Source organism: Elgaria multicarinata, chromosome 20, assembly GCF_023053635.1.
Source record: "Elgaria multicarinata webbii isolate HBS135686 ecotype San Diego chromosome 20, rElgMul1.1.pri, whole genome shotgun sequence".
NCBI lineage: Eukaryota > Metazoa > Chordata > Lepidosauria > Squamata > Anguidae > Elgaria > Elgaria multicarinata.
In genome coordinates, this window is record NC_086190.1 from 16,024,687 (window position 1) to 16,051,252 (window position 26,566).

The following is a 26,566-nucleotide window of genomic DNA, read 5'->3' on the forward strand; positions in this document are numbered from 1 at the left end:
GGGAATGGTGCCATTCCCACCATTTAAGATTGGGTGTACTATAATGGATTGCTTTTGGGGAGTTCTAAAAAACCCAGTTGCCGTCCTTCGCTGGGCTAGTTTGCCAGGATAAGAATTTCAGACCAGCTTGCCCTGCCACGGTGCCCTCTGGACATTTTGGTCTACAGCTCCCATAAGGGCCAGCCAGCATATCCAATGGTAAGGGATTATGGGAGTGGTAGTCCAAAGCATCCAGCCCAAGGCACCAGGTTGCTTGACCCTGACCTAAAGGGCACAAATGTTGCGAAGGCGGCTTGAAATTGTATTTATTCGATGCTTCTGGTTGAGGCTTTTAAAGCGGCATCGCCCTGCCATATTCGCGGAATTTTAGCGGTGGTCCAGATGGCAAAGTCTTCTGAGCGTAATCCATGTTTCCCCACCACTTCTTCTATCTTCCCCTCCCTTACTGCCAAAAACCCGTTAAGGAAAAGATTAAATTGCGACGCAGCTTGTACCGCTAGGAGCCCTTCATCTGGATGGAGCCATTGCGCCAAGAAGATCTTGTTGTTCCAATTTAACAGAGGATAAACTCTCTTCAGTAGACAAGGATGAAGTTGGTGTCTAATGCCCAGTTCCTTATGTTGGAGTGCAAACACAAGTTTCTTGCTTTTAAGCAGCCTTTTCCAACCTGGTGTAGTCCAGCACACCTGTAGGGCAACTCCCAGCATTCCCCAACCAGCCAGAAAGACTGGAAATAAGGAACTCTGGGCGAAGTATAAAGTGTTGGCTATTACCTATAAAGCCCTACTTGGTTTGGGTCCAGGCTACCTGTGGGATCGCCTTCTCCTGTACAATCCACCCCACACACTCAGGTCCTCTGGGAAGGATCTACTTCAGTCAGCCAAAATTAGGCTGACAACCATTACCCAGAGGACCTTCTCTTCTGCTGCTCCCAGACTGTGGAATGGCCTGCCGGAGGAGACTCATCAGCTTGACAGTCTTTTAGCATTCAAGAAAGCTATCAAGACCGATCTCTTCTGGCAGGCCTATCCAGTAGAATTTTAGGATACTTTTAGTATCCTAAAAGTACCCCTAAGGAGGTTTGCTTGGCACCTACATTATATGCTTTTAGACGCCAGGTGAAGACTTTTTTATTCTCCCAGCATTTTAACAATCTATAAATACATTTTAACTTGGTGTTTTAAATTTGTAATTTTGCATTGCTGCTGTTTTTATCTGCTTGAGCTTTTATATTGTATTTTATATTATGGTTTTATACTGTTGTTTTATACTTTGAATGGTTTAAATTTTTGTGAACCGCCCAGAGAGCTCCGGCTATTGGGCAGTATAGAAATGTAATAAATAAATAAATAAATAAATAAATAAATAAATAGTATGCTTTTAGGATGTTTTTAACAGTGTAGACTATGTTTTTAATCAGTATTTTATGTTTGCTGTTGTTCCCTGCCTCGATCCAATCGGAGGGGCGGGTAAGAAACAAATTATTATTATTAACTCCATCTCATAAATAGCTCACTCACTACAATTTCGCTTGTCCCTACAACGTACAGTTTTGGTCTGCTTTTTAAAAGGGCGGCGGGGAAAATTCAGCTTTCTTCTCAGGTTTGTGAAAGGCAAGGCCAGACACAACAGGATGGCAGACAGGGGAGACTAACTTGGGAGGCTTCCACTAGATCCCCATCTGGCAAAAGAGCAGCTCAAATGTGGCTCAGGACCAACACTTGGCTGCATCCCTTTCAGATGGGCGCTGCCGCTGGTGAAGCTTACGACGCTGTCCAGTTTAATTAGGATCTTTTCCCCCAAGCTCAAAGCGGTTTATAGAAAGGCAGCAGCACGGAGACTTCTTTTAAGACTCCTCAAACTTCCTAGCACTTCAAACAGCTGTTTAGAATTTTAACGTTCTTGAGACGACCGGGCAGAACGGGGCTGCAGGGGGAGATTTCCTTCGACACAACCTAATTAGGTCCTACACAGGATGGGAAAAGATGCATCCGCATGGCATCAAGGGATACTCTAAACTGGGGTCAGGGTTTAAATCAAAGTAGCTGGGCCTGGTGAGGAAGTGCTTCTTCTGCTCTCCATAGGAAGTGGAACAATGACCGTTGGCGGTCTCTTCTTGGGTCAACTGGATTGCCTCATTAAATCGTTCTTCACGTTCCAACCTTCCTGTTTGTCTCCTTCTTATGGTACTATGGATTTTTAGGTTTTATTTCAGCCTTCTCTAGCTTGGGGCCCCGCAGAAGGGGATTTGACTCAATGGGCTTATAAGCCCCTTCCAACTCTACGTTTCTAAGTGTCAGACTGCAACTTCCATCATTCCCAGCAAGTATGGCCCATGGGAACAATGGGAGTTGCAGTCTAAACCATCTGGAGGACGTAACAGCCCTGCTGGATCAGACCAAGGGTCCATCTAATCCAGCACTCTATTCACCAACCAGCTGTTGACCAGGGACCCATAAGCGGGACACAGTGCAACAGTATCCTCCCACCCATGTTCCCCAGCAACCGGTGTACATAGGCTGACTGCCTCTGATGCATCAAGTCGGGGAAAGCTATTTTGATGTCATTTCTTACACGTATATTCTTCTAGGGCTCCAAAGAGCCCAAAGCCAGCATCCATGGTTTGTTCGACCACCATTTTGTACCATTGCCCATGTACGTTCAGAAAAAGCCGTATCACTGAACAGCATTGGAGGCATTTCTCTCTGCCCTTGCTGGGCTTCTCATACAAATCAAAAGCAGGGCACACAAAAGAAAAAGATGCCGAAACGAAGTGCTTTGGGGCTTAAGATACCCCGACGCAGCTAATAAAATAAAATTATGCGACATTATATTGTTCACAGCATTATACTTTTTTTTTTTAAAGTGTTCGGCTGCAACCCCATTGCAGGGCATAGGGTAGCTAGAAGGACTCAAGACAAAGGAGTTCAGAGCGGAAGGGACAAAGTGAGCTTCAGCTCCAGTTATCTACTTCATTGTGTGCAAGGCCATTTTCTCAGTGCCTTCAATTAGGTAGTCACCGATTAACGCCGAAAGCAGATTATAGTGCAGAGTCAGCAGCAAAATAGGCTTCTGCTTCATGCCACGATGAACGGTTCTCTATGTAGCCTCTCCTCATGCTGGGCATCAATTCTATCAAGAGCCCACCTGGTCGTAAAGTGCCTTTGCCTCTCGCCGTACAATCAAGAGCCTACCGCTGGACTCCCCAATTCCCTCCTCCTTTTACAGCGATTGCCTACATGCTGACGCGACGGTGGACATTTGACTTGAGAAACGTGACGGGGTTGTGTAGCGTTGGAACGGAGGCTATTTCAGCCAGCCGCAGGGAGGCAGAGGTAGCGAGGCGGAGGAAATGTTGAACAGGCTTGAGGCCTGCTTAACACGCACGCACACAATTGCCGCTGGTTTGAGTTGGCCCTGCAGCGAAGGCTCCTGCGTTTATAAGAACCGGAGGAAGAGCTTTCTGAGAACAGAATGGTTTCCCATGGAGCCTGTTCCGTCCGTCAACTGCTCATCATGGGATAAGCGTCTTTCTCAAATCCTGAGACTCAACGATTGCACCATCTCCACAGCCTTCTTCACAGCAGGCATCAATTCTGTTGGTTTTTATGTTGATCTGCAAATCCTGTCCAAAGTTCTAAATCCCCAAAATGATTTGTCAGGAAGGAGATATAGATATATATATATATATATATTCAGGAGGGAGGGTTTGATCCTGAACAAGAGAGCTTGTGTTCGGGGACTCAGACTGCACTTCTGCCTTGTTTTCACGTTTGTAGACGAGTTACTTATTTAGCCTCACGAATTGTTTTGTGATTGGCAGCACTCATCATGGCAGCCACTTTGTGCTAGTACCCATGACACTTCCTCACAACTCCAGATGTGTCCACCATCCCATAACAGTTAGAGAATCCTGCTTTACGTGCATGTTTTGTTTACATTATTTTTTGTGAACCGCCCAGAGAGCTCCGGCTATGGGGCGGTATAGAAATACAATAAATAAATAAATTTTGAAAAAGCTTGTTGAGTTCCAGGGTAAGTGAATATAGGAGTGAGGCCCCAGGGCACAACCATATGCAGGTTTAGGCAGAAAGAAGCCCTACAACTCCATGCTGATGGGGGAATGCTGGGAGTTGTAGGATGTTTCTCTCTCTAAACGTGTAAAAAGGTTGCACTCAAGGACTGCCAGCGTGGTGTTGAGAGCCAGTGTGGTGTAGTGGTTAGTGTTGGACTGGGAGTCGGGAGATCTGGGTTCTAGTCTCCGCTCAGCCATGGAAACTCACTGGGTGACTTTGGGCCAGTCACAGACTCTCAGCCCAACCTACCTCACAGGGCTGTTGTTCTGAAGATAAAATGGAGTTTTGATTCTGGAGAAAGATGGGACAGCGTGGAAACACCACACATCCAGGGAACACGCACCCCAGCGAAACAGCAAGGCTGCAGCGCCGTTGCCCTGTTCGATTCAGCAAACTCACCGTTTTAACAGTGCAAGGGGGCTTTCCGGAGGACTCGATTTCCAGAGAGCGTTGCCTTCTTTGCATCAGCCCCAATCCAGGAACATCTCACCACCCACCACCCCCCGGCGGAAGCAACGGATGTTTGAATGGGGCTGGGGCAATCAGCAGCACCGATGCAGGGTAGAATAGCTTTCGTACTGCTTTGCGAAGATATTGGGGAGTGGAACATCTGTGCAGGAGGGATGGGAAGGGGAGGATGGAGACAGCATCTTGGGGAGAGGAATGCATGAAATGTTGGGCCATTGCTAAAGGGGGAATTGGGATAGTATCCTTTTGTTCCCCCAAAGCACTCCTGCACCTCAGCTAGGAAGTGCTCAGCCTGTACAGTAGTATTTCCTTTAAAAAAGAAAAAAGTGAATGGAATTCAACAAGTGGCACAGTGGAGGGTGGGGAAGAGAGGTAGGGATACCCACAGTCCCAGTTACATCAGCTATTCAATGGGAGCGCTGGCTGGGGGGGGGGGTATTCCCCCAACAATACACTGCATTTTGAGCTTTAGGGAAATGAGAATTCCCTATCATGGAAAAGTCTGGAGAAAGCATCTGGATTTTCTTCAGCAAAGGAGCAACTGCTGAAGAGTGGCCATGTCAGAACACTAATCCCCTGGAAAGACCCTCAAGGTGATCTCCCGAGGAGCTGACTTTGTGCACCTATTTCCCCCCCCCTTTCCTTGGGGAATAAAACTTGAATTGAAAGAGCGAACTGCCTTTATTGCCGGTTTCATTTAAATAGGTCCCGAGAAAGTGAGGCTCACTCTGAGAACTTTACACCGCTGCACATCAACGCTCAATATCGCTTCGCTGAGGAGGAACTGCTTCTGTTGCGGGTAGATGGACGTTTATTTCATTCTGGATAATTTCCTCTCCTGCTTTCTGTATATTCCCTCGCATCTCAGTCTGGTGGGAACTCCAACTTCTCTCTCTCTCTCTCTCTCTCTCTCTCTCACACACACACACATATACACACACAGATTTCAAAAGCACTTGCACCCTTACAACCGCAGGTCCTGGGGAACTCATGACTGTCACAGCCAGGTCCTTAAACGGTTTGCTCTAGATAATGATTTTTGCCCCAAAGATAAGGGAACGAGCAAAAATCAGTTTCAATTTCTCGTGTTCCTGGACTACTTTATCAGTGCAACCCACTTAGGTGGCTTCCTGGAAGTACTGTTAAAGTTCGCGGCACACAACGGGGAGGCTTGGATGCCGGCAGCAGCACACGAAACGTCGGGATTAAGTAGTATCGCTTCCTGCCAAGTCAGGGTGTAGAATCAAGAATGCCACTGTCTCTGCTGTTACCACCTGCAGTAACCGAGACTGGACCTCTTCAAGGCAGAGAATCCTCTGCCTCCAAAGGGATCAGCAGGGCCAGGAAAGCAAGCCTGATGCGAGGATCTTCGCAATTACACCCAACCAATCAGTGCAGGCCAGTGCTATGACTGGCTGAGGTTCACCCCGCACCCATCCCGATACCAACCAGTGCATGGGGAGGAAATTTGACTGCAGAGAAGAAATCCGCTTGCATGGCACAGATCTGGGCACCTGCAATGCCCACACCCCCCGGGGGGAAACAGGGCAAAGGAGCCTCGCTCTCGTTTTCACGACACGCAGCCACAATTCTACACAAGGCGGCAGGGCTTCTGGCCACCTCCTTCCTGCCTGGACAGACGCAAGGAAAAGCCGACATGCTTTCAAAGCACCAGTACTTTGAAGGGAACTGGAGAACCCAGAGCAGACCGCCAGGTGTTGCATCAGCTGCAAGGCCGACTCGGTAGCCAACAGGAAGTCAACACTAAGCCAGGGCTGATTGGTTTCTTGTTCGTTTTAAAAAGGCAAGCAAGCACATAATAAATATGGCAAAACGTTTCCCCCACCCACCATGACAATTAATGTGAAGCAGTAACTAAATACGTTAATCCCCTCTCCCCTCCCGCCCTCCTTTTTAACCAAGGAAAACACTGACGGCAGCAAAACACCTGCAAGCCATTCACGTTGCAAACAGTAGCCACGGGCCATTCCCAGCCTCGCCCAACCAAGCCCCTCTCTCTCCAAAAACACACACACGCACGCACGACCTAAAAAAGCATCAGAGCTTGAAGGCGTTGAGAAGCGGGGATGTCAGCAACAATTCTTAAAAATACAAAATGTAAAAAGTTAGGGGGGTGGGGAGTGTTTCCACTGGTCACGGTTTCTCCCTTTAGCCAATCAAGAGTCCACCTTTTTTGGGGTGGGTGGGTGGGGAGAGCCAATCACAAAAGCATTCCTGGGGTCGTCCTGGATTGACACAATCCCGCCGAGACAACAGCGGATACAGAACAGGCTGTGAAATGCATCGAAAGGTTGGGCAAACAGGGAAACTGAATTCAGGGCAGGGGGAGGCTACCACAAAGGGGGGGGGGAAACAAAAATCAGGGGAAAGCAAAGGAACTCATGAGTGTCCGGCCATCTTCCGTGATCTCCGAGCCTTGTTTGCCCCGTCCAGCTCTGTATTTGTTCAAGCAGACCCTTCAAGTTACTGCCTTCTGTCTTCCGTCTCCGATCTGGAAAATGCCATCACTCCGTCCTCTGCACCTGCAGCACAAAAGGAAAACAAAAACGGTAACTATGACTGGACGGGGAGGCTTAATTTGTTTGGACCAAGGACAAAGAGACGCTAACCAGATTCTTCCACTGTGAAAAGAACGATTTCCTTAAAGCTAGAAGGGACGTAGTGAGGGAGACATGGGGGAAACAAGAAAAATGCCTGCATCAGACCAAGTAACTAGTACAATAACCTTTATCATTTATCACCTCTTAACCTCATTTTTCCTACAGGGGTTGAAGTGACCTTTAAATTATTGGCTATGAGGTTGCTGTAGAGGGACCCACCATCTGGAAAACCCTCTCTTGTGCAGTTTGGGAGGCGGAAAATGTAACGCCCTTTAAACGCCTGGTGAAAACACATCTTTTCACCCAGGTTTTCCCAGGGCTGTCACTGCAGCTGGGTTTATTTTGGTTTTACATGGCATTTTTTTTAAAAAAACTTTTACAGTTTTATATTCTGTTTTGATTTGCTGTATTTTATGGTTTTAATTGTGAACCGGCCAGAGAATCTTGGCTATTTGGCAGTATAAAAATGGAAAGGAAGAAAGAAAGGGTTACATACAAACTTTTAACATTTTATTTTCAACTTGTGCTCAAAGGAATTAATGCTGTTCCCAAACACTGATTATAATTAAGGCCTACGGTGCACTCCGAGAGGCGGCTAGGCTGCCTCCTTTTAAAGATGACTAAATGTGTTAAGCGACTCAAATCCAAAAGAACAGAACAAAGGTGACATAACCTAGGCCCGGCAAGCACAAACAAGCAGCAGTGTGCATGTATTATACAGCTGATCTTCCCATAGGATGCAAATGCCCCTTGCATTCTCTGCAGACATGTGTTGATCCACTCTTCCTATTGGCTAGAAAATCCAGTTGCGTGATGTAACATACAAGGCGCATGGCTGCAGATGTGGGCTGTCTTCTTTTTTTTTTAATGTCGCGGAGGGGCAAAACTACCAACCATCACCAAAGCACCAGCCCTGACCAATTCAGAAAGTAATTGATATGGAGAGTTCCACCCTACCTCCCTTTCTTGGCCCGTGAAATGACCTGGAAGCAAGGAGAGACTCCTGCCTACCCCATGTCAGAAGTCTAAACAAAAATCAAGACCAAAACCTAGAAACAAAAGCCACCGCTCCCAGGTTATATCTCTGGGCTGTTTCTCCCTCAACAGGTGAGTTTTGGGTTCAGACATAATGGAGAACAACCCAGGAATGGAGCAGCCCTGGGCTGTTTACCGCATTGGAAACGGGTGGGCGGGTGCCAGCGTGCTAGTGCAGTCTCGCGTACTCACGAAGAACCCACAGTGTGTTAACCATGGGTTGTTTGCTGTGTGGAAACGGTCTGTGGCAGCTAGCATATCCAAGCTTCCCCTCTGGAGTATTCTGTAGTCAAGTCAGTTCTCGCTCCACTGCTGAGAATCCCTGCAGGATGACCATGCTTTAAGCACCGGAGAGAAAAGACGATCCTTCAAGCCTCTCTTTCGAGCAGGCTTCCGGGCAGCGAGGTGGTCTTATGGGGAACGTCCGTGCCATGTTTAATTTGTTGCAGAACTTCTGGACTCCCAAGGCTGACACGGAGGAAGCTGCTTACACTTTCATCTACAGATCTTCCAGCGGCAGTGTGCGGAGCCAAACTGAGAAGCTGCCTGTGATCCAAGAGTCCCCGCCCACACGACTGCGGATGTTTGGCTAAGCACTTGATTGATCTCGAGTTTTTAAAATGATCTTTGCCGTTTAAAGTACAACTGATAACAAGAAGCATTTTCTTCCTGGCCCCACACAAATTAATTAGGCCTGCACGAACAGATTATTTCCTTTAATAAGGCTTCCTTTGAAGCCTCTTGGTTAAAAGGATTAGATAGCAGAGAGAGCCGTTCCAAATACAATAAACGCAGGTTTTGTCTTCATCCAGAAGAAACCCGCAAGGGCGCCACTTCCCAGTTTTTGTTGACGTGAGATTAATGTACCCTCTTCCCCAATCGGTCAAGCCGCTATCTTCTGGCAAGTCGGTTCAAAGCACCACACTGCCTCTGGATACAGATCAATAGCAAGGAGATGAGTTTTATGCCGTGCAAAGTTGCTTTCATTTTGTGTTGGGGAAGCGCCTTCCAGACCCACCACAGTCTATGTTGTGGTCAGAGCACAGCACTTTGGGTTTAGAAAGGAGCAGGGTTGCTAAACCTCAAAGGGGGGTGGGGTGGAGTTTTCCTTTCCAACATGGCAGCTGAGAGAGATGTTCACTATAAAGGATACTCAAGACAGTTAAACATCAAGATCTCAGGAGCGACTACTGCGGCTGAAGATCACCTTCAGCAGTCCTTCTCTGGGAGCCCCTGCCAAAGAAAGTGAGGTGGGTGGCTACTAAGGGCCTTTTCTGCTGTGGCACCCCAGTTGTGGAATGAGCTTCCCAGAGAGGTTCACCTGCGCTCATTATTCTCCCAGGCATATGAGGTTTTCAGTTTGTTTTTATCTGGTATTGCATTATAATTTGTTTGCACTGCTGCTAGCTTTTGTTGCTAACAGCCAGCAAGAGAGATCGGCACCTTGCTTCTTCGTAAATAAGACAGTGGTACAAATAGTGGGATAGATCCTCCATTACGTTCTCCCCAGAAATGCAAAATACTAGATTAAATGGAAGACTGCAATAGGTACCTGTTGGAAGCATCAAAAGCTCAGAGTCCTTGATAGGAAACTTTGAGTGATATTTAACAGACCTCCTGTATTAAGCAATTGTTACACGGTGGTGGATTTCACATTTGTGAGTCGGGACTTATTATTTATTACATTTGTATCACGCCTTTTTTCCTCCTCAAGGAACCCGAGGAGTCATGCATAATCCTCTTCCTCCTCTCCATTTTATCCTCACAACAACCCTGTGAGGTAGGCTGGGCTGAGAGTCTGTGACTGGCCCAGTGAGCTTCCATGGCTGAGTGGAGACTAGAACCCAGAACCCCCGACGGCCAGTCCAACACTCTAACCAGTACATCACACTGGCTCTGCGATCAATTGATGGTTGACCATCCAGTGAATACAGCGCAAGCTGTTCAATAGTATACAGGCAGGAAAGCTCCCCACACACCAGCAAATTGAGAGAACTCTGCCCTTGAAGATAAGAGTTTGGGCATTAATGCAGACGTTCTGCCGCTACTGGAACGTCCAGACGCCAGCACTCCTGAAGAACAAACACTAATGAGATTAAGCAAGCTACTTGTTTCCTGAGTGCTGCCTTGATCAAGCCAAGTTTTCTCCATGAGAATGCACAGAATCTTAAGCTTATTGGCTGGGGAGTAGGGGCGTGGGCCAGCTTTTCTCCAATTCCCGAGAGAAAGAACGGGGGAACCCTAAGGAGATGGGGGCCACGTTGACATTTTTAACAACAAACGGTTAAATAGTTACATGAACCGCAACTACGGGTCACCTTTATTCTCAACATCAGAGCCCACCAACTATTTTGTCTCGCCTGCACCTTTCAAACTGACGATGAATAAGTATCTGGCAGAAACCACTCTCTGGACTAACATTATGGAAGGTTTAGGAAAGCTAAGAAGCTTAGCATGTTGGGACAAATTAAGGGCAACGTCTTTAAAAAAAAGAGAGAGAGAGAGAGAGAGAGAGCTTTAAGGAAAGAAAAAGGAAGTCAAGACAGTAATCTTTCAGGCATTCTGCAATGTGCCTATTAACTAGACAGAACATCTCCATCACGCAAAACATTTCAAAATTCCCTTAAAGACCAGTGTCCAAGTGCCAAATTAAACGAGAGAGATGCATTTACTTAAAATCATTAGAACTGCAGGGGATAGATCTGAGAGGAAACGAAGAACTCAAGCTTCAAGAACAGCACGCAGACGTGTGGTTGGTCAGAGCTGAAGGCACGGTATTGACCGCATTAGCCCTGCAGACTACGCAAACTGTATTGGGTGGATTATCTGTTGTGGTGGATCTTCTGCATTCGTTTACTTTTCTGTCCTCTTCATGCAAGTCCCAGGGACCAAGTACTTAAAAAGAAAAAAAAATGGGATTAACAGCCCTCTGCCTAAGCAATAAACTGAATTCATGAGTAATAGTTCCTCTTCCTATACGCCACATAATCTGTATTGGTTATGCTCTAAGGCAGCCTTCCTCAACCTGGGGCGCTCCAGATGTGTTGGACAGCATCTCCCAGAATGCCCCAGGGCTGGGGCATTCTGGGAGTTGTAGTCCAACACATCTGGAGCGCCCCAGGTTGAGGAAGGCTGCTCTAAGGGAAAAGAGTACATAAGAACATTAGAAGAACCCTGCTGGATCAGACCAAGGGTCCATCTAGTCCAGCACTCTGTTCACAGTGGCCAACCAGCTGTCGACCAGGGACCAACAAAGCAGGACATGTTGCAACGGCACTCTCCCGCCCATGTTCCCCAGCAACTGGTGCATATAAGTTTACGGCCTCTGAGACTGGAGGCAGTATCAATCAGAAAGAAGGCCAAGCGCAGCCTTCTACATGCACTACCTTTAAATCTAGAGGTGCCTTTGCTGGGGAAATTCCATGGGAAGCAGGGTTGCCTAGCAACAGCAAGATCACAGATGACATCACAGTTCACAAAGGAGATGAGTCGAGTTCCCTAACAGGCAGCAGGTGCTGGTTTCGCGCCGACCCTCCTCCCTGACCCCAATCCTCGTTCTCTTCCAAAAAATCATTTGAGTCAATGAGACTTATTTCAAGATAAGTCCTTGCAGCCCCATAGCCGATTTCAACGGCCCAAATCAGTTCTTTCGTCATATAGAGATTGCAATGGCCAGAGCAGTTTACAAAGCCACATTCCAAGAACGCTGTTAGATTATCTAGAACACACACAAGGAATCTAGAGCAAAACAAAAACAAAGGGAATTGGTTCAATTTTTTATTATTATTGACATCGTTTGCAGAATCTTGGTCCTCCAACGTAAAACCCTAGGTGGCTTAGACTCTGAAATATCAGATACTGAAAGTTATCAAAAGCCAAGAACCTTTCTTTAGATAGTAAAAATAATACAGTTCTGCAAGTAGCCAAGACAATTTCACCGATCCCTGAACGGCAGGGCAGGAATCACTTCCAGGAGACATTGAGTTTTGTTGTTTATTCATTCAGTTGCTTCCGCCTCTTCGTGACTTCATGGACCAGCCCTGTTTCAAACAGGACCCCGAATGTTCATCCATACAAAAATTCCCTCCACCTAGAAATATAAATGTCAGGGGGAAAGGTTCCAACTTGGCCTCCTCCCCATCATGCTAGCCATGAAGGACACGCTATACCAATCCTGCAAAGTGGGCAACTTGCCACACTCCTATCTTAAACTTTGCCACCACTCTTCAGTTACCATCTGGCTTGTGGGGTGAAGGGTGGTTAACCTGGGTGTAGACCCACTGCCAGGTGAACCCCAAGGTTTCACTGGAGGAGTTGCAGCCTGTTTTCCCTTACCTCCCTCGGATCAAAACGCATGGCGTAAAATCGAGCAGTCTGGCATGTGGGAGAATATTATTCCTTGGGTGATCAAAGTATACAGTCAAACCCCAGATGCCAATTAAGAAACTTATTAAAATTAAAAGAGGGAGGAAAGAGAGAAATCAAGCCTGGTAGCAGTAAGAGAAACTGGTAGTCCCTACTTAGATGAACTGTAAAGCTCAGATCCAACTTACATCATCATCATTATCATCATTACTTTATTTGATTTATACTCCGGCACTCAAGGTGGCTGCAAGTAGCATGGGTGTTGAGTGAGAGGCCACATCGGAAAACAGACCAACCTTTCAGAAACGCTGGAGGGCGTTTGAAGAAAACATCATGTAGGCAGGCAGCGCCTAAAAAGATGGCTAATTTAACACCTCTCCATCACAAAAAGGAGGGAGAGGGGAGAATTAGTTTAACATGTCACCGATAGGAGTGACATTCTGCAGGTTTTGGGAGAACTTAGTCCATAGGTGTAGGGATTCTTAAAAGGACAAGACTGTTATGTCCTACTACGTCACACTATTTTTCATTTTTGGTATGCAGGAACACTCCATCTCGGTCGTCCCAAGTTCTGGACTGGTTCAATCCAGAAATAACTTCCCTGCCTCATCCCATTTTCTGAAACTTAAGACCTTATTTGCAACCATATCTGGGGGTAGCAGAGGAGGCGGGGAATAATTTGCCCATTAATCAAAAAGCAACGCTAAGCAGACAGTGTTCTGTGCCCTGGGATCTTTGAGGCTAGCAGTCTTAAAATTTAGAAGGAGAGCCGTGTTATGGGGGCCCCATAACTCACCACCCAGGAACTCAGGTGGGGTGGTTGCGATTTGCTCCGTCAGCGGATGAGAAGGATGAAATAAGGAACCTGCAATGATCAAAGTGAACTAGGGTTGCTGGAGGATGGAGACTTCGGCTCATTTCATACATCAGTTAAGGGATCCACACCCATGACTGACTCACTCGAGGTGTGAAGATGACATCACTCCAGGGCTTAAGTCACCGCTTGTTCACCACTCCGAGCCTAAGGGAGCTAGCTACTACACTGAAGAGATACCAATCCTTACTCAGGCTTCTAAATAGCCAACTGCCTGTGGAGACTAAGATATTGCTTCCAGGTGATCAGGTAGAACAGTTACTTATTTCTCCTTCTAGGTCACAAACGATTACCAATGATGTGAGAGCAGGTGGGCTATTTCTTTAAAAACAAAAACAAAACAGACTTTACAATGCTGTTCTCAGCACATGACGTGCGCTCAACCTAGCTTTTCTACGTTCGGGGATGGGGTGTAACCATTTTAACGCTTCAACTGGCCATAACCTGTCCTGATCCCACGAAGGCTCATATCGAAAGGATACATGCCGTTAACGGGGAAGAAGAGCCTGTGGCAACGGGAAAATGGCTGTGGATGTGAACTGCAGCTGCCATGAGTAGCCTTGTCCCAGACAGCAGGATCTGAAGCTCTTCCGTCTGCAGTTCTGTCTCCAAGCATAAACTTGCCTTTCCTCACCCACCCCCACCGGCTGACAATCCAGACTTTGATTTTGACAGTAGCCCCAAGGTTTGTTAACAGTCCCAACCTTCTTTTCCAACGCAGCGGCACCCTCCAGCTATAGTGCTCCCATCTGTTCTTCCCATGTTTCATTCCCAAAGGGAATTTAATTGATGCTTCCGCACTCCCTCAACAACAACACACACACACCCCATCACCCCTGGGTGGGCGAGGGAAAGCATGCCCCAACAAAAGCAGAGGTATCGCCTGGATCACGTCGTGGGGTGGAGGAATTAATGTTTGAAGGTGATACAAGGTGAGGTAACTTGGATGCTAGCCTTTCACAGACGAAGCTCTAATTGTATTTAACTTCTTCAAAGTCTCCTGGGTTATACAAGAATAATTGATCAGGAAGCACACACACGTAGACATCGGGATTGACTCACTGTAACCTCAGTTGCCTTCAAATGGTAATCGGTATCCCCACAGCCCAGGGCAGCCTCCCTCCGTCTGGTGCCCTACAGATAGGTTGGACTGCAACTCCCAGAATTCCCAGCCAGTAGAGACATTGGCCTTGCTAGCTGTGGGATTCTGGAACTTGCAAGTCCAACACACCTGGAAGGCGCCAGTTTGGGGAAGTCTGGTCCGGGGAGTATATGCAACTATATATCCCTCAACCGATAATGATAGTTTCCTCTAAGACAGCCTTCCTCAACCTGGGGCGCTCCAGATGTGTTGGACTACAACTCCCAGAATGCCCCAGCCAGCTGGCTGGGGCATTCTGGGAGATGCAGTCCATCACATCTGGAGCGCCCCAGGTTGTGCTCTAAGACATTTAGAATGCAATCCTATGCATGTTTAGGCAAAAAATGTCATACAATTTCCAACACTCCCAGTCAGCCATTCCTGCTGGGGGTTGTTGGGAGTTTGAGGATGTTTTTCTGTCTGAACACGCATAGGACTGCCCCCGTAAGCGGTTAGCCTTGTGACTTGTAGGCGAAGTATGATAAATTCATCACTTGATCAGTTGCAGTTGCTATTGCTTGCAGACCATCGCAGTAATTCTTATTAATAATGATGCCAAAGACAAGCACTTTGCCATGGTGAGGCAGACAGGAAGGAGAAAACGAAGACCTAGGTCTGCAGCCTCGGGAGGCCTTATTTAGAACGAAGGTTGCCTTCTTTGAAGGAAGAAACACAGTGTGTTTGCGTCAGAGGATACAGCTTTGAAAAGAAGCAGACCCTTTGCCGCATGCCTGAGAACCAGGGCTGAACCAATATGAATGCTTTTCAGGGGACGCCGTGACTGCCAGTATTAAGATACAGCATGAAGAGGAGCTGGAAAATAACTGAGCGAACCCACTTGCGATCTCGTTGCTATTTAAGCCACCTGTTCACCAGATCTCTAGTATCTAATCTGCCATTTTCTACAACAGTCATTTCTCCAGAAGAACATAAGAGCCCTGTTGGATCAGACCAAGGGTCCATCTAGTCCAGCATTCTGTCCACACAAGAACCAACCAGGTGCCCACGGAAAACCCACAAGTAGGTCATGAGTGGAACAGCACACTCCCACCCACGTTCCTCAGCAACTGAGATACATCGGCACACTGCCTCTGACACCGGAGGTAGCATATAACCATCAGGACTAGTAGTTGTTGGCAACCTTATCCGCCATGCATTTGATTAATCCCATCTTAAAGTCATCATCATTGGCGGTCATCACTACATCTCGTGGTAGCGAATTCCAACCACGAAAGCGTATATTGTGCTTTTATATTATGTGCAAAGGTCCTTCCAGTATGCAAAGGCGAGAACCCAATGCTTCAAATCGACTAACTCCGAAACAGGACAAAAGTTCTACAAACTGCTCCAGTTCTACAACTGCATACCCAAAGCGCACTCTCTAAGATACCTCAAGACGGTGGGCAGAGCTGGGGGCTCCAACGACCAAAAACAGCATTATGAGGAGGGGGAGCAACAGGCTTTTTTTAAATAAAGAAAGAAAAAAAAGAGGGGGGAACCTAATTCAAAGGATAGGGAAGGGAAAGGAAAGGACCCTCTCGTGCAAGCACTGAGTCATTACTGACTCTTGGAGGGACGCCAGCTTTCGCTGACGTTTTCTTGGCAGGCCTTATAGCGGGGTGGTTTGCCGTTGCCTTCCCCGGCCGTGATTACCTTTCCCCCAGCTAGCTGGGTACTCATTTTACCGACCTTGGAAGGATGGAAGGCTGAGTCGACCCGAGCCGGTTGCCTGAAACCAGCTTCTGCTGGGATCGAACTCAGGCCGTGGGTTGAGAAAAAAGCAGAAACTGCTGCTTTTACCGCTCTGCGCCACACGAGGCTCGATAATTAAAAGGATAAGGCCTCCTCTTTTTCCAAGGCACTTTCCAAGGCATTCTTGGACCTCAATGCAGGGCAATCTCTCTCTCTCTCTCACACACACACACACACACACACACACACCTCAGAAGTAGAACTTAACGGGACATTTGATTCTATTCATTTGGGGAGCATCCTGCTAAGATGACTGTGTTATCACAAATGCTGCTTTGGATGGTGACTGTACTTCTTCGCATGCATTTAAACCTTTCCTCTGCACCCGTGTGTCTATAACGTACCTGCCGGCTGAGAACAACAATACTTCACATGGCTGATGAAGTGGACCAAAGTCCATAAAAGCTTGCACCACAATGCGTTCGTTAGTCTATTGCAGCAAAACACAAAGGGTCTTAAGGCACGCTAAAGACGAACAAAGCTTCTTTTAGTTTTTACGTTCTCGCAATTTGCGCTCCTTTTAAAGAAACAGAGTAGACTTGGAAGGCCTGCAAGAAACTGGGAAATGGAGTCAAACAGCAGAGAAGGCTGCAAGCTGTCGCTAAACTCTGCATTCACCGGTGAAAGTGTCTGCTGTTCACAGCAGGAGCAAACACAGACTTCACTCAACAGAAGAAACCAAGTAGGAAGCAACTTGTGAAAATGCATATTCAGTGATTCATCCTAGCGTGTCCCAGTTTACACAGGCTTGTTTTAACTGCTCAGTTCTGCTGTAGTCGAGACTCCCAAACGATGCCCAAAAGCGATGCCAAGTGATTCACACAAACGGTGTCTGGGCTAGAAAAAGGCAGATGTGACAAATCATGGGAGTCACAATTATAGCTCAGGAACAAAACAGTTTTTAATGTGGCTTTAGCTTCTTGTGAAGATGATCTGACAATAGGAATCAGGCAGAGTTCTCTATAGCACGGCGTATGCTATTGAACCAATAAAATTCATCTCTGCCTTAGAACCATGGCCACAAACCTACATTTTCACGTTTCTTTTGATATATATATATATTTCTTTTAAGATAAGAGGAGCGTAATATGCCCCTCCCAGCCACCTTCTTTACAACCACCCTAGTACAGGAGGCTAAAACATAAGGCTTAAGAACATCAGAATAGACCTGCTGGATCAGTCCAAGGCTCCATCTACTCCAGCATTCTATTCACACAGTGGCCAACCGACTCTCGACTAGGGACCCACAAGCAGGACACGAGTGCAACAGCACCCTCCCGCCCATGTTCCCCAGCAATTGTATATAGGCTTACTGCCTCTGATAGTAGCATAGAGCCATCAGGACTAGTAGCCCTTGATAGCCTTCACCTCCAGGCATTTATCCAACCCCCTTTTTAAGTCATCCAAATTGGTAGCCATCACTACATCTTGTGGGAGTGAGTTCCATAGTTTAACTCTGACCTGTGTGAAGAAGTCCTTCGTTTTATCTGTTCTGAATCTCCCACCGATCAGCTTCATGGGACGACCCGACTGGGCTTTAGACTTATGAGAGAGGGAGAAAAATGTCTTCCTGTCCACATTCTCCACACCATAAAAGAGTCAATGGGCAGTAAGTTCCATGGCTGAACAGGGACTCGATCCAGCATTTCCCCAGTTCAAGTCCGACACTTAAACTACTACACCATAACGGATCTCTTGTTCACTGGAGGTATTATAAATCGATAGGCAGCTATTGGGAAATTTTTGTGTGAACCGCCCAGATTTTCGGCTATTGGGCAGTATAAAAATGCAATAAATAAACAAAATAAATAAATTTTCAGTAATGGCCTCAAGTTAGTCCTATTTATGTTGTGCATTTTTGCCCCTTTGGGATGTATCTGCAACATTTCAGCAATGAGTGATGAAAGCATAGAGCGCGTGACGCTCAGAGGATCTAGAATTATTAGGAGAGCAAACTGCTTCCTCCCCAGCCTTCCAAAGACCCTTTGCCTTTGTGCGTATCAGTGTAAATATATATATATGAAAATATAGACTGCATGCTAGAAAGGAAGAACGCACTGCACAGTATGGCTGCATGCCACCGCCGCAAAAGGAGGCCGCGTAAGACAGAACCTAAATCTTCACTGCTCCTCCTCTGCTCTCAAACCGCAGAACAACTTTCTCCCTCTTAAATAGTGCAGGCTGAGTGGCTTTATTTTTAAACGCCAGCCTGTCAACCTACCTGCACAGACCATGTTTGCATCTCAGCTCTGTGCTCCCTCCCCAGGGATCCGGTTTTCTTCCAAGAACCAACAAGGCACAGTTGCTATAGCAACCAGAGGCAGCAGAGTCGCCATGGCTGGTGTGATGGACCACACGGACCCAGTTTTCTGGACGCCTCGCGCAAACAGGCAACAGAACAGCTGAATCCTATCCTCTGCATTTGAAAAAAGCAAAATGCCAGGATGTGCCCAACTCTCCGTTGCACAAGGCAGCCTACTTGGTTTATCTGACAAACGGCAGCTTAGCACGGCCCCCATCAAAAGCTGCTGCTTTTCCTTCCTCTTTAATAGGCGGAGAAGCTAATGCAGAATAGATCAAAACAGTTGACAGGGAAAGAAGGCAGGCAACATTTCCCCCAGGCATGTACTTACATAGATCAATGCCTTCGTTCTTTAGATCTTTCCTACTTCTGAGTCCATGGAGAAGAGCAAACCTTGGAGTCTTGGTTTCAAAATATCCCTCAGTGGCAAAGTCTCCAAGAGAGACAGCTCGCTTTATAGAAGTACTGCACTAATTATCTTCCACTGTCACAGGGATATTTCCAGAGCTCCAAACAGAACATTCTAGAGCTTTCCTGTCTGAATCCATTTTTCTAGAATAACTAGTCAGGCGGCTCACTTGGACTCCTCCACTAAACTTTAGCTTCCTTGAGTCTATTCCTTTTCACGTGCCTGGCAAATATCTAAACCTCATGGAAACAGGGCTGCAACTATCCCTTAATAATAATAAAAATAAATTATTTCTTACCCGCCTCTCCACTTGGATCGAGGCGGGGAACAACAGTAATATAAAACACATTACAAACTGATTAAAAGCATACCATACATGTTTGGCCCATACCAGGCCCGACTGGTGCCAACGCTGATTTTATTCCGGCACCAAGTGAAAACATGGCTTTTTAATAAAGCTTTTAATGGTTAAGTTCACTAAGATGGCACATTGTTTTAACTGTTTTAATTGTTTTACTGCTTTTAAATTATATATTGTTTTAACTTGGTTTATGGTTTAATTTGTTTCTAGCTGTGTATATTTACTGTTTTATACTGTATGCTTTTATCTGTACGTCGCCCTGAGGTCTTAATGGTATAGGGCGAGATATAAATGTTTTAAATAAATAAATAAACAACGGCAAACACATGGAGACAAAGCACCAGAAGCAAGGCTAAAGGTCTGCCAAGTCTATTCTGCACGCAAGCCACCCACATCTATGGATACCTGAGAGAGCGCCTTCTCCCTTACCAACCTGCCCGGTCACTGAGGTCATCCGAGGGCCTGCTCCTGGTGGTTCCACCTAGATCCATCCTCCGATTGGAATCCACCAGGGGAAGAGCCTTCAGCGTGGTGGCCCCCCTCCTGTGGAACTCCCTGCCTCTGGAGGTCAGGCAGGCGCCAACCTTGTACTCCTTTCGGCGCCTCCTGAAAACGTCTTTATTCCAATGCGGAGCGGTATATAAATATATATATATATAAATATATTGTCTCTGCAGAGGCCACCAGTGAGGGAGGAAGCAGCAGCCAGGCACCTCTCCACCGTGCCTGGGTCCAGCTCCAGCTGAGAGCCCCCTCCTTCCTCCTACCAACTGTCTCTGCAGAGGCCACCAGTGAGGGAGGAAGCGGCGGCCAGGCACCTCTCCACCGTGCCTGGGTCCAGCTCCAGCTGAGAGCCCCCTCCCTCCTGCTGTCACCTGTAACTGCTGAACTTTCCAACTAAGATTGTAGTGCCTGAGTTTGCTTTCCTTTTCCCCCTCCTCCTCCTCCCTCCCAATCCCCTTTCCTTTTGTGTCATGTCTTTTAGATTGTAAGCCTGTGGGCAGGGACTGTCAAGAAATACTTTTGTAAGCCGCCATGAGAGCCTTTTTTGGCTGAATGGCGGCATAAAAATCCTTAAATAAATAAATAAATATAAATATTCTAAATAAATAAATAAACAAACAAATTGGGGCATGTGACAAAGTAACCCTACATGTTGGTCTCTCAGCCAAGATGACCCCGGCAACCATCTTGGATTGCCTCCACCCACTAGGGCAGGGGTGTTGAACCTCACGGGCCAAATTCCATTTCGGAGAAGCTCTCGGGGACCGCATTCCAGGGGTGGGTGGGGCTGAAGGCAAAAGGGGATGAATAATATTCAAAATAGCAGCATATGTTAGTTTAAAGCTCTTACAGTAATTAAGTCTGAAGAGAGGCATTTCAGCCTCTTAGAAGAGAGGCATTTCAGCCTGCACATAAGCCGAGAAACCAACAAATTATCGATGTGGGGGGGAGGGGGGGGGCAGGACAAGGCGGGGCCACCTAGGGATGCTGGAGAACCAGACAGAGAACCCAGCAGGGCTGGATTTGACCCCTGGTCCAGAGGTTCTGCAGCCCTGCTCTAGGGACTAGAAAGAAACCGAACCTGACTGCCAGCCTTGAGCATACACCTTCCCCTTGCTAGCCAATGGGAGAGCCGAAGAATTGTCACAGAATCCAAATGCCTCTACAATGGCAGAGGGCTGTTCCGGACAAGAAAGGAACATATAGAAAGCAAAACACACGTGTAAAGGGGGGAATGGCGTGAGGACTCTTAGCTGTGCAGGAAAGGAAATTAGCCCCATGAATATAAATGGCCGTGTATGATCGAGTTTGCAAATGTGAGTATGGGAATTCCAGAGTGAGGGTCCAAGGAACCATGGAATTCGTGCTGAGAAACGAAAGGGGGCTTTGATGGATCTTTGCTGCCCAAAGAGTTTTTGAAAGTCAGTTTTCACACAAGATGCAAGGAGACAAAGCCACACACCTATCTGCCTTTAAACAGTTTTCGGGGGGGGGGGAGGGGTGTATTTAAAATTCAAGCCAGAGAGAGAGAGAGAGAGAGAGAGAGAACACACGCTTGGAATAGGTTTTCTAGGAAGATGCTGCCATCTAGTGGCTAAACCTGCTGCTCAGATTTCTGTTTGGCCATTGAAGTCTCATGAAATATACTGAATTTTAATTTACCTCCATGATGTTCTCTTCCCCCCATCCACAGACACAGCTACTGTGTAGTTCAGAGTTAGGCAACATGGTGCCCGTATGCACCAATGCGCCCCCAGACACCTTTCTTGGCAACTTTAATTCACCAAAGAGACTTGGTGATTTCAATACACAATTTCACTTCAGCAGCATTGTGCTTTTGTGTTTATGGAAAAGTAGTGGTGGTATTTCAGTCTCGCATTTCGTAGAACAACAAAAAAGCTGGCACAACCGGTTCCATTACAGCAGTGGTTCCCAAAGTGGGCGGTACCGCCCCCTTGGGGGAGGTGGGATTGCATAGGGGGGCGTTAAGAGGCAAGGTGGCGGCAGGGGGGCGCTAGAGGTGGTCTTTTCCGAGAAGTGCCTCTCCAGAAGGTCTTAAAACCCAGGGACATTTTTATGGGAGAAGGTAGTTTGGTCCCAAGCCATATAGGGGAAGAATCCACACATGTTTTAATACCGTTTAAGAAGAGTCCTTTTAACGGTGAATTGAAATGTTTCAAAAGCACCAACATGCTAATGAAGAAACATACCCTCCTTGGTGTGCCCCGCCACGCTGGCTGCAAATCAGAGGCATCCGCTCTCTTTTCCCTCCCTCCCTCGGCAATTAATATTCAATTAATTGTTACTGTTTTGAATTTTATTGTTATTATCTTCCTTAGTGGGTCGTTGAAAACCGCTATTCTGAATAACGATTTTTATAGGGTAGGGTAGGGGGCACTGGGCATGAGTTTGTGGAACCAAGGGGGCGGTTACCTGAAAAAGTTTGGAACCACTGCATTATAGTGACGTTTAGATAACTACAATGGACTGGTTCGCATGTAACCACCACCCATGGGTTGTTTAAACAAAGGATTCTTGGAGCCACGTGCAAGCATTTTTACCCATGGTTTGGTTTTAGGTAAAATTTTGTGCTGTTTCTCCGTCAACAACTCAGAGTGCTGAGTTTGGATGTCACACCGAACAACCCAGGAGCAGGAGATTCCTGGGTTGTGAGAAACTGGATGCAACGCAGAAGCACTGAGCATGCTGAAGGCAGCGCATTCGCTCTCAACGGTGCAGCCCCACAAAAGCATGTGGTCACAACGGTCACTCCTGGTTGCTTAAACTATGATTTAATTTAATTAAAAAATTTAAGTCTGAACTAGACAATAACCTAACTTAAATATTTCTTAAACTCTCAAACTGAGATGTATATTTCAGTTTGTTCTGTGAATCTGGTTGAAGATCAAAGAGCTAAAAGCAGGCATTTCATAAGCTACAGGGCTCATGATAGGATCGAAAGTCATCCATTTCAACCATTTATATATGGTGTTGGTGCCTCAATGGGGAATCCTCCTCCTCACCCTCAAGAACCTTTAAGTAATAATGCACTAAGAATGAGCTCATTTGTAAGCTCCCCGCTAACAGAGGGCATCACAGGTCTCTTACTCCAAGAGTTACTTCCAATTTTAGAGCTAGAAAGAATTCCATGCAGTGTCAGACGGCTGCTAACACCACATAGTGAGGACATGGTGTCTGAATTAAGAATTCTTTCTGAGACTGCACTTGCAATTTTGCTCAAGGCCAAGAAAAATGATCAAAACCAAGTTCCGTCATATGAAAACACGGGACCTGCGACGGGCCTTCAGTGAGCTTTTGAAGTCTTTGTGGCTTATGTCACTTCACATTCCTCAGGCATCTCAAGGACATTTAAATCAACTTCATCCATCATTAAACTGCACTGGACAGCAACATCATTGATGGTGCTATATAAATAAATAAATAAATAAATAAATAAATAAATAATAATAATAATAATAGGTTACGTCTCACTGACAAGCTGAAAACAAGATTGGTCAACATGCATATGTTTTCCTCGGGCTGTGTGTATTCCATTAAAGCAAAAAAAATGAAGAACTTTATTCCATGCTCAGAACTGAATGGCAGGGTTTTTAAAAAGCAAGTTTCTAGCCCTTATGACTGAAAAGAAAATAATGTGGGCAACGCTTGGGACATCTCCCAAGCCAGGAGGAGGAGCACATTAACCTTCCAGTCGCATGAGTGAGGCTTCATAGACCCTCTACAGCCAACAGCAGCAACAGCTCAGTGTAACACATGTAAAAAGATGCATATTGAATAGTTTATGGGGGCACAATAATAAGCTTTTTTCTTGGAATTTGGATCACTCCTTCTTGCAGGATTTTACATTTCCTTTAGGGCTGGGTTCACAAAGCTGTTCCCTTCCCTCAACATATGCTCAAAGAGAACCAAGTCTTAGAATTCTACCACTTTGAGGTTTAAAAATCAATTAAAAGCCACTCACTTCCGTGCAGGTCATTTATACCAGCAGGGCTTGAAAGCTTACGCATCTCTTTCCCCTGCTACTCACCCTGATCAATCGAATGCTGAGGAAGCTGGCTAAGTTGGCTATTCACTACCCCTGCGTACGTCCGCAAGAACTCCTCTTCGCTGGTGGTTAACTGGAAAAGGACAAAGCAAATAGAATTCACAAATGTGGCAGAAAATGAACTGAGTAGCAGAGTCCAAGTCTAGTTACAATTCAGTTTAGTTTTCTTTGCTGTCATTTATACCCATGCAGTCACATATGCAGGAGCTAGACAACTGCCCTCTTTTCATGCAAAGGTGCATGGAGCGCACACCAAATGATACGAGACGTTTAAATGTATTTGTAGACTCTTGCAGTTTATTAATCTAGCTATGCGAGTATACGTTGATTATCGTTTTATCCCATATTCAGAGGTCCTCATGCATCCAAATAAGTCCCAAATGCTAGCATTAATATAACCCCAAGTGCACAAACATCCGTGCATCTGGCCGGGGACTAAAGCATGCATTACGGAATTATCTGTATTTCTCAAGTGCTATCGTACGATTTCATTTAACAGTTTTATGTTTCAAAAATCACGGGGCAGAAACATTACTGAAACCTAGACGCAATTAGCATCCACAAATTATCTGCATTTTGGTGTACAGGTCAGGAGGCAGGAGTTTAGTACTATTTTACATAATTTAATCAAGCTGCAATTACCCTTTGCCCACAGAGTGGTCCAGACGTAAAGCCGAGTAAGAAGTGATATAATCCCGCACAACAAACCAAATGGGACTTGCTCTAAAAAGCCCACGATCAGGCATGTGAATAGTCACTCGCTCAGTCGCCTGCAGTAAGAAACCATCTCCAGGCAACAAGCAGGAAAGCTTTTGTACACTGGAAGGCGGCTGTCTCTCTCTCTCTCTCTCTCCCTCCCATCAGCCACAGCCAACATAGCCAATGGTGAGAGGTCATAGAAGTTGTAGGCCAAAACACTCAGGAGGGCCACAAATTACCCATCCCTGTACCATAAACATGGGCACTGTGTTCTAGAAAGCTGGTAAAAATTCGGGACTTGTGAGCTTGTCCGCAAGGCTGCCCACAATACTTACATTTGATCCCATCTTCCGAAGCATAAGCAGGACTCGCACTTTCTGCTGAATATACATCTCCTCCGGACTCTTCCCGGGGACACCCTCACGGTTCATTCCCCTCTTCCCAGTTCCTGAGACTCCTAGATATTTGACAGCAACAAAAGGGAATGGGAAAAACGGTTTGCTATAATGAGCAACAGACAAGGAAAGTTACTGAATCTTATTGTTAAAACCATCATTATCCTGCCGATAGAAGCTGACTCGTCAGAACTAGTTCCTCCATGGAAGCTGTTCAACTCTGCTAGGGAAAGTCATGGATAAGTTAATTATGCTGGATCTCCTGGGAGGATTCAGCTAGAACGGCAGTCTCATAAAACCAACAAGTTCATTTTCCATAGGGAGGAAATGTTTTACAGCTCCTTCTTGGGGAAAGAAAGTATTTGGCAGGAGATGACAGGAGAACACGTTACAGTGTCACAGCCCTGAGTGCACACCAATAGGGTCCAACACCTAAAGCAAGTGAAGTCCCTTTACTGGGCAAACAGGAGCTTTCCCAAAGCATTTAACCTGGTTGCTAGCTCGATCAAAGCCACCATTATGAATTCCTAATGGCCCAATTCATGCCACCTTTCCATTTCTTCAAACCACACAGGACTGATCGCAGTTCAGAGAGAGGAAAGGAGCAAAGAATGGTGTGACAGAGCAAGTGCCAACATTACCTGCTCGCCTAGTAACCTCAGGCTATAGGAACGTTCAGTCAAGAATGGCCAGGAAGGAAGAATCAGAGATGCAATACGGACCGTGGGAAAGCATGTAGGGCACCACCTGCAATAAACACACAAAGAGGGACTGAAACAAGTATCCGGTGTTGGTTTAGATGCCTTGCAATTTCTACAGCATTTCCTTAAAAAAGTAGAGTGTTATTACAGTCTGACAAACTATGTACAACTATTTAAACCAATGGAAAATCATGCCCATTGGTCTCCTGTTTGCCAATTGCCCTCAGCTAATTAATCTCTACCTGGAATAAATTACAATATCCTTTCTGTAGCAGGGCTGAGCAATTTATAGGGGACAGAGACTGAACCGCACTCCTGTATTTGTCACCATGGCAGCAGCAAAAACGACAGTGATTTTTGCTGTCGTGGGAAATCCAGGGGTGGCAGCAGGGAAATACAGTGGGGCTACATGCATCCTGCATCCTAGAGAATGCATATTTGGAGATAAAGATGGAAATTTCTTTTAAAAGAGTATAAATATCCATCAAAAGCCCCATCCTGAACATTTTGTGAACAGACCACAAGAAATTCAACGAACAGGGACCTAGACACGTAGACCTATCACCTGATAAACAAACTCTCCAACGGCATCAAGATGGGCTGGATCTTAGAGGAAGCATTTCTTGCCAGAAACACTGCAAGTTACAGCAAGATGGCATAGGTTACACCTTCCTGGCACCATCAGATGTTTTAATCTGAACTCCTTCAAGGCCAAGCAGCTGTTTCTCATGTGACCTAAGAAACTTGACTAGACTACCCAGGATCTCACTTTGTCCAACAATGACCCAGGAAGTGGT

General features: G+C 46.2%; 1 protein-coding gene across 1 annotated transcript in view; it reads right to left on the reverse strand.

Moving 5' to 3' along the window:
* Positions 1–5,206: 5,206 nt before the first annotated feature.
* Positions 5,207–26,566, reverse strand: part of CTNNBIP1 (catenin beta interacting protein 1) — a 38,358-nt gene continuing 16,998 nt past the window's right edge. Inside the window, exons 3-6 of the mRNA XM_063145281.1 lie at positions 25,710–25,815; positions 25,009–25,130; positions 23,957–24,047; positions 5,207–7,087 (exon numbers count right to left, since the gene is read on the reverse strand). Coding sequence (XP_063001351.1) covers positions 7,029–7,087; positions 23,957–24,047; positions 25,009–25,104 — 246 coding nt within the window. The 5' untranslated portion in view covers positions 25,105–25,130; positions 25,710–25,815 and the 3' untranslated portion in view covers positions 5,207–7,028. The remainder of the gene's footprint in view (positions 7,088–23,956; positions 24,048–25,008; positions 25,131–25,709; positions 25,816–26,566) is intronic.